The sequence below is a fragment of the Balaenoptera musculus genome, chromosome X (genome assembly GCF_009873245.2).
Source record: "Balaenoptera musculus isolate JJ_BM4_2016_0621 chromosome X, mBalMus1.pri.v3, whole genome shotgun sequence".
Lineage (NCBI taxonomy): Eukaryota > Metazoa > Chordata > Mammalia > Artiodactyla > Balaenopteridae > Balaenoptera > Balaenoptera musculus.
The window spans coordinates 14,299,060-14,311,291 of NC_045806.1; the positions used below are offsets into that span (position 1 = coordinate 14,299,060).

The 12,232-nt window shown below is 53.2% G+C and overlaps 1 protein-coding gene across 5 annotated transcripts in view; it reads right to left on the bottom strand.

The window, feature by feature from the left end:
* Nucleotides 1-318: 318 nt before the first annotated feature.
* RAI2 (retinoic acid induced 2) overlaps nt 319-12,232 on the bottom strand; it is a 402,071-nt gene continuing 390,157 nt past the window's right edge. For all 5 annotated transcript variants that reach the window (XM_036841004.1, XM_036841002.1, XM_036841001.1 and 2 more), the window contains one exon: nt 319-2,291. In XM_036841004.1, the coding sequence (XP_036696899.1) occupies nt 687-2,267 (1,581 nt within the window). In that variant the 5' untranslated portion in view covers nt 2,268-2,291 and the 3' untranslated portion in view covers nt 319-686. The remainder of the gene's footprint in view (nt 2,292-12,232) is intronic.

Sequence of the window (12,232 nt, forward strand, 5' to 3'; positions counted from 1 at the left end):
GCTGCTTCCCACTAGCTATCTATTTTACATTTGGTCGTGTATATATGTCCATGCCACTCTCTCACGTCGTCCCAGCTTACCCTTCCCCCTCCCCGTGTCCTCAAGTCCATTCTCTATGTCTGCATCTTTATTCCTGTCCTGCCCCTAATCCTCCTTTTCTGAGGACATAGGCCAATATGATTCTTCTTTGCCCAATATGCCTGAAGAGCTTCGGTCTCTAAACACGGATAACTTGCAGTGCTTCACAAGCGACAGTTTTGGCCAAACCATGCCAGCTCAGGAATGCAGATTTTATAAATGATAGAATACTGCAACCAGTTAGTGCAAACAAACATTTATTGTGAAATATTCATCCTACCCTTTATTAGGTATTACATCATCAAAGCACTTTGTGGCAATGAAAATAGCTTTTTTACCCCTCTGATTCACCCAATATTCCATTAAAGCTGCAAAAAATGTGCAATCTGCTTGAAAAATAGGTTGCTCTTATTTACTCATTTGTGAAAAGTCAAAAATTAAAAAAGAAAATGAAACTTGCTTACAGGGCCTCTAGAGCCAATTTGCCTTCCCGCTTCCCAGCTACTCCCCAAAATAATTAACAAAGATAATTTGTTTTAAATGCCTTTTTATAAAACCAATGCACCTTTCCCCATATTATAATCATAAAAATTTTAAAAAGCCATTATTTACTTTCTTGGAAAAAAGGTGGCCAGCCGTTGTTTTTTGATTGGGAGCATGTGTATTTCCTGGGAGTTCACTTTCTTTAACTTTATGCTCCGGTTTTTGACGGGTTTCCTAAGGGGCTCCGTGTTTCCCATGGACTCTTCTCCTGGGCTGTTGATGTCATAGCCCTGAAGCATGGAGTCTTCTCTTTTGAAGGAGAAGTTTTTGGTGGACACCCCCGAGAGGCCTTTGATCTTGCCACAGAAGATGGTAGGCACAGTGTCTTCCACGGAGACGATCACCTTGGCCGCCTGGGACTCGCTCACAATCTCAATGTTATTTTCAGCCTTGACCTCACCGCTGGGCTGCCTGGGCGGCTCGGCGGCGTCGCTGCTGCCCATGTGACTATCCATCACGGCTGAGGCCTCGTGGGGCGTGGCGGGGGCAAAGGGCACTTCCGTGCCACTGGGAAGTTTCTCCATCACAGTGTGACCTGGGCTGTCCACTGACCCGCTGCTGTCATACAATGTCTCAGGGGGAGGCTCAGATTTCCGGTGGGCTGCCAGTGACAGGTCTAGGGCTGCATCTTCCTGGCACATCGGGGGACTGACTTCGCCAGCCTTGAGCCAGGGCACCGACTTCATGGAGAGATCCAGGGCCTCGTTCTCACTCCCCATCTTGATGACGGTGTGGCGGCCGAGCTGGAAGTACTCCCTCGGCGGGAGGAGGTCGAAGGGCTTCAGTTCCTCCTTCTGGAGAGGGGTCTGGGTGCCTTTGAAGGGGTGTAGGCCGAAGGAAGATGGTGGCTTTCGGAAGCTGGGGCTGAACTTGGATTCAGGACTCTGAGGCACCGGGATGGGGATGGGGATGGGGACCGGCACAGGCAAGGGGACGATCACAGGGTAGGGAACCAAGAGGGTGGCCGGCGGGACCAGGGGGGACAAGGGGGAGTTAAAGGGCTGGGGGGGCACAGGGGCGTATCCCGGAGGAGGCTGGCAGGGTGGAGGGCCGAGAGCGCCCTGCGAAGGAAACAAATTCTGGAGCACGGCTTCGAAGGGCAACGTGGGCTCCTGCGGCTGGCTGGGGATCCTCAGGTCCAGGAGCTGGGGCTGGGCCTCGGGGTCCTCGGCTCCCTGGAAGAGGTTGTTGTGGATGGCGCTGGAGGAGCACGGGGCCTCCTGTGGCAGGACCAGAGGGGAGTTGAGGTGCTGGAAGACGTGCTGCTCCAGCACCACCGGCAGCTGCACGGGGCCCTGTGTGGTCATGACGTAAGTGGCGTTGCCGTTAGGGTTGAGCTCTGGCGCGGAGCTGCCCTCCACCTGCATGTGAATGGGCATCACCACCGGACTCTCCCCGAGGCACAGGGGCTGCAGCACGGTGGCCGCTACCTTCAGAGCCATGCCGCTCTGGGACTCAGCCGGGGGGTTCAGAATGGACGGGGCCGGCACGGTCACCAGGGCCTTCTTTACCAGGTCGGTGGAGTTGATGTTCCAGGCCTCAGTGGTAATCAGCTGGGCCATGCCATTCTCCAGTCTGTTATTGGTCAAGGCAGGGGAGGAGTCGGTCATGTCCATGGAGAGGTTCTGGGACTGCAGATCGTCCATCACTCAGCTCTGATGCCACTCGGCCTGCAACACAGAACACACCATATGAATCTTCCTTCCGAGACTATTTATAATTGCCTTGAGAGCTCTCTCTACATCTTTTAAAAGTTTCCACATCTTAGTTAACCGGAGAGCACACCCATCTCTCTGTGTATACATACATGTTACAGATATTTCCTAATATATACGAACACACCCATACGATCAGCTGTGCGTGGACAGCCCCAATTTAACAGACGATTAAACTATAAACACAGATGATGTAATGACTAAATAGCCAAGTGAGGTTAAACAGAGTATTGTGAAGCCGAATACTCACTCAGCTTATATGTTTAGCCTGCAACAAACACAAAGTTTCATTCCACATTGTTCTATCGGACAGTTAAGATATGCGGGGATTGGACTTGTTCAAATTCAAATATGCAGCAAAGACTTACTTTCCTTTAAGAAAAAAAATAGAACCCTGTCACTTTAGAATATTGTATGAAGTTGGAAGGGGGCCATCCCAGTTATGGAAAGCATTTAAAAAACTCTTTGTAGCAGCAATAATTCTTCCAAAAGAGGCTTGATGAGAGGAACAGCAGTGTATTTATACAAGGCTCATTACAGTTGTCTCCCTCCAACCAGTGACACCCCCTTTCCTCCTGTAATAGGAAAAGCCACTCCGAGGAGCAAGGTGAAGACAGGATAACTTGCACGAATGCTCATTGGGTCCAGCGTCACTTTCCCCATGCCGTCTGTCTGACCCGTGACCTGTCTCTCCTAACTTCTAGCTGTCAAGAGGAACAGATGTTGATGAATCTAGGGCTGGGGAAATGGAACCCCTGTTGGAAACAAACATCCTCAAAGGTGAGATATACTTTCTTGATGTCCGCGGCACCACTGGCCACCTCCTGAGAAGCCAAAGAAGCCCAGCGCCGGTGCTTCCTGGAGGAAGCAGGGCTGCAGCTGCGATATTGCTCTCCATGGAAACGCGTCCATATTTAGCCTTGTTACCATGGAGAAGGCAGGCACCATGTCTAACTCGGGGATCTGTGCAGCCCTGGAGTCTGGTTGGGCTCAATAATAATTCAATAATCCTCAGTCTTGCTGGGCAGGCCTTGGGCAACTCCGATTCTTGACCTCACCTGTCTGAGCTGTCTAGACTTTCGTCCTGTGGTCAACTTGCCCTTCTCTCCTCACCCCGAAATTACCAACACAACCTCCAAAACAAGAGAGGCGGCCCAGCACACCATGGGATTAGAAGTGAACAAATGAGGCCTCGCTACAGGAAGGCAGCTTTAAGAAATGAACAACTCTGTGACATTTCCGGACAATCACAACGTGTCAAATGCACAGAACAAGGAGTTTCTCTGAAGCAGGAGGAGGGGCGGACAAGGGGAAGGATGCTGTGCAAACAACGCTATGGAGGAGGAATGGTGAGGGATGCCCTCGGCAGGGCACACTGCGGAGCCTCTGAGGGAGGGCACCAGAGCCCAGCTCCCTAGGGGCAGGGTGCGCTTCAGAAATGATCACGAAGTGGCCCAGCGTGGTGGCCAATGATGCCCTTGGGGCAGAGTAGGGAGGAAGCCTGTCCCCAGCGAGGCTGAGGGGGCTTGCCCCAGCTGAAGGGCCTGGTTTCTCCTGAGAGGAGCGCTCCCTGATTCAGCCCAGAAAATGCCATGCCTCCAATACACCATTCATTCATTCTTCCATGCATTCATTCATCCATCCAACCAATCAATTTGCTGAATGCCTACTGCCCGCCCAACGCTCTGCTGGGGGCTGGAGATGCTCCCGCTTTCATGGGGATTAGCGCCTTCCGGGGGTGCACGCGTTGATCGGACAGAGACTGGCGAGCATGAGAAGGCCCCAGAGTGAAGCCAGGAGGGCATGAGCCTCGGCAGGACAGAGCTCTGCCGGCCACTCACGGACAGCCCTTCGAAGGCCCTGAGCGCCCAGGGCCTCCTCCAGAAGGGTCGCCCTGGCCCTCGCAGTGGCCAGAACTCAGGGCGGGGTGGCAAAAGGCTGAAGGGAAGCTTGGGCGGGGCTGCTGAGGCGGGGGCGGCAGCGGTCAGAGAAGGCGCCCACGGCCGCCCGTCTGAGTGGCTTCTGAGGGGCTGTGAGGCAGGTCACCAGACGAAGTCATGTTCTGTGTTTCCCGCGGGTTTGGGATTGCCCAGCTGTGAGGCTGCTTCCTCATAACAGGCTACACGTGTCCGCCTTCCAAACGTGGCGGCCTCCCTCCCTCTCCGCCTCCCTCAACCCGCCGTCACGTCGCCGAGGGCGGGACGGCAGGCGTCTCAGCGCCTGCCCCACCTGCTCCTGGCACACACCTTCAGCTCCGGCGGCGGCTCGCGTCTCCTCCCGCAGCCTCACTCCTCTCCCTGCCTGGCCCCGGTTCTAGGACTGCGAATCCTCCAGAACCTTCCCGCTCAGAGTATGCGGAGGCCATCCTGCCAGGTGAGGGTGCCTCCCACAGGGCCCTGCTCCTCCCACAGGGGGCGCTCAGTGGCTTTAAACTCTTGCCATCAGACCCCCTGCCGGGGCCAGATGGGATGCGGGACAGGCCAGGATGCAGGTGGCGGTGCGCAGCATCTCAGGGGCCAAGGGCCGAACTATCACCCCTGCCTCCTCCCACATGACAGCTTTGGACCTGCCTGATGACCGAGCCAAGCAGGCCTGGGAAGCAGCCCCAGTCCCTCACCTAGGGGCCTGCTGAGACGCCGTCCGCCGGTCCCCACCGGGGACTGAGCACCCACTCGCGGGGCCCAGGTACCACGCGGGGCCCAGGACTACATTGCCTTCATCAAGCACCCTCCCGCCTCCTGGGGGCTCTTCCCCTCTTTCGCCCTTCTCCTCCTCCCCTCCTTCACCCTGACGGCAGGCACCCCGACTCTGCGTCGGCAGCTGGGGGGCCGGAGTGGGTGTCACTGTTGTAGGAGCCGGTGCTGGAAGCCCCAGGGATGCCCTGAGGATGACAACCAGCTGGTGAGATGAGGGCTCACAGGGCAAGTCCGTGTCCCTGAGGACAAGCCAGAAGCCAGATGCTGACTGGAGAGGTCGTGTCCCAGAAGCCACCACGTAATGCTCAAGTGGGGGGGGGCATTTCTTCAGAGGTGGCAGGGAGCCTTTTGTTTGGGTTTTTCAAAATATTGTTTGCAAATGGATTTAAATGAGATCGGCCATCCATTCGGCCTGCACCTGTTACCCCTGGGGGTATGGGGCGGGGCGTAAAGGGAGGGGAAGTGAGCGATCTGCATCTGCGGTTGCTGGAGACCCTCGCTCTCTTGGCCCGTGGCCAGTTGCCTACGTGCCCCCCAGATGGAGACTCTGGGGAGAAGCCTCAGGGCACAGAGCAGCTCGGAGACCTGTGGGGTCACAAAATTGCCACCTGAACCCCTTGTCTAACTATCACGAAGATCTAAGGATACCAGAGGCACGTTGTCCCTAGGATCTGCCCCTCAGCTTGGAGCCCTCTCGGGCCTTGACCTTCACCCAGCCAACTCCTTCCTGCTCACCTGTCAGACTCCGGAGTCTCATCCTCTGAGATCTCCCCCAACCCCACTGAGCTCCCCCAGGACCCCAACTTACCTTGTCTAGTCCTGACCCTCCCCTCATACTGGCATTGCCAGTATGAGAAACAACTTTCTCACTTGCTCATCTTTATATCCGTAGGCTGGTGAATCCTTTCAGAAAGGAGGGCGTGAATGAGTATCTAGGCCTTTCGCAACCTGGCGTTCTCATAACCAGCGTCTTGTCACATTTATAGAATCATAGCATATCAAGACTGGCAGGGACATTAAAGCTGACATCTCTGTCCTCTTCCTGATCTTTTTTACAGATGAGGAAACCATGACCCAGGAAGGCTGAATAAAACCCACTGGAGGCCAGTTGTCACAGAGGTCACCATGCTCTTGTTGTGGAGAGAGCAGAGGGTCAGGCCCACGGGTGCCACGGAGGGGAACATGGCAGGCACCCACCTTCACCAGCCAGGGGGGACTCCAATGACGAGACAGTAGATGCGAAAACACTTTGTGGACAGGGAAGAGTTTGACGGGGTGACCTGTGAATGGATTCATCCTCGGGTCCCGTGTTTCTCTGACACACACAGACAAAGAAGACCAAAGCAAAGCGGCACGTGTGCCGTTTTCCTGATAAGGAGTTACATTCGTGAAGAAGCCAACCTGGGGCCCAACTCCCAGGCAGTCGGTCAGTGACCCGCCCCACATCTGTACCCCACTGGGTGCCCTGCAAGCCGGGCCTGCCTCTCAGGCCTCCTGCCTCCAGAGTGTTGCACAAAGGACTCAATTTACCTTACAGGCTTCCATACAGATTGACATTATTTTGACGAGGATTCATTTATAGCTTAATTTCAAAAGTGAAAACAGTTGACCACTCAGATAATTTAGACTATTCTCTAGGTCGTAGAGTCCATCTATTTCCCTGTTGTGGGCATTTAACACCTAATCTCTCTCTCCCTCTCTCTACACACACACACACACACACACACACACACACACACACACACACACACTCACCCTAATACCCTCAGCTACACCCTAAATGATCCCATGGGGACCCCCTGAGGAGCCCACACCAACTCCAACTCAAGGAAGTTCAGAATGGGACTGCGAACCCCGCTCTAACCCAGGACAGGGCCCCCGAGACCGCCTCACGCACAGCTTGATTTCTGAGCTGGGAACTTGGACAAAAGCCCTGGGGGCATGCCAGGAGCCCTATATCACCTTCTAGAGAGGGGCTTGATTTTGTACTGTGAATTGAGAGCATTTTCACCACAGAAACAACTATCAAGACGACCACAAGGCCCCTGGTCTGCAGCGCCAAGCGCCCCTGAGGAAATGCTTGAGGACTCGGTTCCTAGGTCTGGTGGGCAGGGTCACCTCGTGGTGACACAAGCCAGGGGCCACTGGCTGCTTGGGAGCCCTGTGACGACCCTGGGACCACTGGAGTGAGGTCACGGGGAAGTAAGCTCAGCCTCAGGGGAAGCAGTCTTAGTGATCTGGGCAGATTCCACCTCCAGGACCTGGATGCTCTAGGGCGGGCCGTTCTGGAGTCCCCTGGTTCCGATCCTGGGGACACCCCCTTCAGCCCGAACAGCCTGCAGACGTGACCTGCCCTCCTCTTCCCCTGAAGTCAGCCTCACCTAGATATTTTATCAAGATAAATTTCTTCCTCTAAGACATTCATTTTCGGGACTTCCCTGGTGGCGCACTGGTTAAGAATCCGCCTGTCAACGCAGGAGACATGCGTTCGAGCCCTGTTCCGGGAAGACCCCACATGCCGCGGGGCAACTAAGCCCGTGCGCCACAACTACTGAGCCCGTGAGCCATAACTACTGAGCCCTCGTGCCTAGACTCCGTGCTCCACAACTACTGAGCCTGCGCTCTAGAGCCCACGAGCCACAACTCCTGAGCCTGTGAGCCATAATTACTGAAGCCCACGTGCCTAGAGCCGGAGCTCCGCAACAAGAGAAGCCACTGCAATGAGAAGCCCGCGCACTGCAACAAAGAGCAGCCCCCGCTCGCCGCAACTGGAGAAAGCCCGCGCGCAGCAGCCAAAAATAAATAAATAAATAAATAAAATAAAAATAAATAAATTTATTTTGAAAAAAAGACATCCATTTTCTAAAAATATATCCCGATACCATGTGTTTTCCAACTGTAAAATATCAACAGCTTTGGTTTCTATGGAGCCTGTAGGCAGCCATCATTTTTTCAGGTCAGAATTGGATCGTCCACGTCCTTGGAGCGGCAGCAGCATTACCTGAGAGCCTGCTAAAAATGCAGAGTCTCGAGCCCCACGCCAGACCACCTGGATCAGCACCTGCATCTCGACAAGCTCCCGGGATGATCTGTGTGCACGTTCACGTCTGACAAGTGCTGGCTTACCTCTGGTTCTCAACTTGGCTACACATTAGAATCACGCGGGAGCTTTAAAAAATCCTGATGCCTGGGTCCCACTACCAAGACTCTGACTTAATTGGTCTGGGGTACAGCCGGGGCACTGGGGTTTCGAAAAATTCCCTAGGTGACTCTACTGTGCAGTCAGAATGGCCTTAATCCAAAGGCCAGAGAACAAGGCACCTGGTCAGCCAACCTTCTTCTTAGTGGCTGACCTTGCTTCTTACTTCACAGAAAAGATTAAGGCCATCAAGTCCGGAATTCCCTCAACTTCCACCCCGGCCATCACAGAGTCTTCCCATGTGCCCCCGCCCCCGGGAAAAAGTGAGGTGTCACTCCTTCTTGCAAGGCTGACTTCCCAGAGACCTCTGTAAGCATCCTCCCCCTCCCAACTGCACCCTATTCTAAATCTATTTCTTGCTTTCGATCCAGCACTTAAAACTACACCCTCGGACTTCCCTGGTGGCTCAGTGATTGAGAATATGCCTGCCAATGCAGGAGACACGGGTTCGAGCCCTGGTCTGGGAAGATCCCACATGCCGCGGAGCAACTAGTCCCGTGAGCCACAGCTGCTGAGCCTGCGCGTCTGGAGCCTGTGCTCCGCAACAAGAGAGGCCGCGATAGTGAGAGGCCCGCGCACCGCGATGAAGAGTGGCCCCCGCTTGCCGCAACTAGAGAAAGCCCTCGCGCAGAAACGAGGACCCAACACAGCCAAAAATAAATAAATAAATTAATTAATTAAAAAAAAAAATTCTAAAAAAAAAACTACACCCTCAATGATCAACCTAATTCTGTATAAAAATTACCAGCCACCTACTATGAGTGAAATGAGCAGAGCATAACTTTCATCCTTTAATACAACGTGGGTATGGTTTCACCATTCAGGACCTGATATGCACTAAATGTCTAAGAAGTAATTCCAACTGGGTAAAAGATGGTTCTGCTCTCCCCACAGGGTGTAATAATCGTCAATTACTTGCCCCAGTGATTAAATTTTCTGAGCTTCAAACATCAGCACAGGGCATTTCTACTGAAGCTGTGAACATAATTATCACATGAATGTATTCCCAAATTGGCTACAATACGGAGAATACACAAAATAGTCACCTGGTTTACAGCTGATTGCCTTTTACACGCAGAGGTCTACACGGCCCTCCAAAAGGACTATGACCGCCCAGGTTAGCTTTGGGAACGAGTTCCCCAACATGTTACTTCATTTATTAAAACAGTGGTGGCCATGCAGCTCGTGACTGAGTCTCACCTTCGGGAAGGTGGGCAGCGGCCGTGGGGAGTTCTGCCAGAGAGGACTGAGTGCAAATCTTAGCTCTGATGTGATGTGATATTGGTGAAAAATGGGAGCTGTGAGACAATCAGGCAGAGGAAGCAGAGAGCCTGAGCATCGTAAACCGGCCACTGACACCAGGGCACTCCCAGGCCTTCCCAGTGAGCAGGGTAAAGTCATCATAAAACTTATTTATGTCCATTTGACCATCTCATCCTTTTTATTCCCATTTTTCTATTTTATGGCATATGTAATAAATAAATACAGGAAGACATATATAACTTAACAATGTGTATGTGTTGAGGGGGTGTTCAATTCTTTCTTTTTTTTCTGATAGGAGTGCAAGCATGAAAAAGTTGGAACTCAGCAGGAGAGACAGAGCTTCCAAGGCCCAGCGAGACTTCCAAGGGTCCCCCCTGCCTGAACGAGTCCTGGGGTCACTGGCCCAGGCCACCCCTCACATTCTGCAGAGCAGGAAGCTGAGGTTCAGAGATTGAGTGAGGCTCAGAGGTTGTAGCGTGCAAGACTCTCAGACCTGTGCTCCTCCAAAAGCGCAGTCCCTCAGCCATTGCCTTGGGTTCAAATTTCACTTGAGTCAAAGGGGTCCCCTGCTACATCTGTATCCCTTAACCAGAGTCCAACACCAAAGTATGTGGGATGGTCTGATTCAACCATCAAACTGTCAAATAGAGTTTGATGGGTGAGGAGCTTGATAAAAAAGATGAAATAAACCCTCGAGTCCATGATACCTAATAGACAAGAAATTGAAATAGAAGTAAAAGATGAGATTCAAGACACACACACACACACACACACACACACACGAGCTCTTTGTGACTGGGGTAAAGTCATTTTGTGTCCCTGGGACTCAGTTTCCTCTTCTGTAACCTGCGGTACTGCCCCCCTCTCATGGTGGGGTGGAAAGTTAACTCAGGCCTCCCACGAGTGAGTGGTGCCTGCCGGGAAGGAGTCAAACCCGGCCTTCTAGGAATTGCTGCGGGTCCTGAGGGATGGGGAGGTGTGGGAATTCAAGAGACTTGGATGGAAGAGGGAAAGGGCACAAGGGGGTGGGGGGAGGGCAGAATGGGGGCGGGTCTTTCTGGGCCACTCCCACGACTCCCGAGAAGACGCCATTCCCTGTCCTCCCAACTCCAAAGCCCACAGCGTGGGTGAGGGGAGCAGCTCGGAGGGAGGCACCAGGAATGGTGAAGAGGGAAAGGTTAGAGAAAGGAGGCAGGCTCCTTTGGGAGTTCTGGTTCATCTTTAAACCAGGCCAGGGGAGAAGAGAAGGCCAAAAGGAGGGGAGAAGGTAAGAAGACCTCTTCGGCTTCAGTCAGAGCATGGTTTATCTCTCTTGGGACTCGACTTCCAGAGCAGGGCAGTGTCTGTGGGGTGAAGACATCACAGCGCTGTCAGGAACCCACGATGTGCCAAACGTCCCTACGACGTGGTAGGATTCCACCAGGGCACAGGAGGGATCTGGAGGTCTGGCTGTGGAGGGTGCCACGCGGTTGCCCTGGTTCCTTTCTGGCCCAGGAGGAGACTGTCAGATGTCTTTGCATTTCCGATCTCATTTTACACTCCCAAGTACCTCCAGCCTGCCCACAGAGGACCTATGGCGGCCCTTGGGCTGCAGGCCTGGGTGCGGCGCCGGAATAGAGAACTAAATTCACGTCCACTCATGTATGTATTCTTTCAAAGGCTATCCGAGTACCCTTACCGCGTGCCAGGCGCGCATCTCCTAGTCCTCCGCCCCGAGGCTCCTCTCTCCGCAGGCTCACTGTCTTCTCTCTCAGCTCAATTCCCCAAGGATTAGCCAACTGATACTCTCCCAGGGCGATCTGCTTCTAACAGGGCTCCCTCAAGGTGCACTGTTCTTGCAGAGGTAAAGGAGTAAGTCTCTAAAAGAATGCCAGTCCCTAGACAGCAATGGGAAGAGATGTCAGTGCGAGGACCCCTCTAAGGTAGGGGAGAAATGCTTACTGTCCAGAGAGGGCTGCCCCTGAAACTAAGAGGGAAGAAGCACCCTCCTCAAGTCTTCGTGAGCCCAGGGGAAGGGGAGAGACACAGATCAGAATCACCAGAGAAAATCATAAAGAACTGCTGGTGGTGGCAGGGGACACTCACCCGGATGTGGGCTGTGAGAGCCCAGGAGTGTCCACCCCTGCACTCGGCCAAGGTCCCAGAGCCTTAAGCTGGACACACAGCACCCGAACACCCTCAGGTGCTGGTGCCGGAGTGGCCATCTCGTGCAGGAGCACAGGTCATGTTCAAGATCTCTCGCCAGGGTCTATCATCTTAAAAAGCTATGGTGTTTGGAGATTTTTCTGGCAGTAAAGAAACCTCTTAAATAAGGAACAAAGAGGGAAAAAAACCTGCTCCTGGAAGAGAAAATACTTCTAATTAGATTGAGATACAAAGGTTAAATTTTTGTTCTGGGAAAAGGACTGTTTATAATCCTGTGTCATTAGCAGGACATTTTCCAGAGACTAGTGTGCCAGAAATAGACCCTCCGAGGGGTCACTGGAAGGAAGGGGTGCAGATTTGCGAGGTGCAAAGGACTGGAGTTCAGATTTTCCCTTTATCCTAACGCACATGAGCCCCTCACCAACTCTCGGCATGAAAACTGTGCCAGCCTCACCTGGGCACTGCCCCGCGCCCCCCTCCCCACTCCCAAGAGTGGTGAGAAGTACAAGCTTCGAACTCAGACAGGCCTAGGTTCAAATTTCAGCTCTGCCTAACTTTGCTAGCTGTGTGACCTTGGGCAAGTTAGTTCTAAG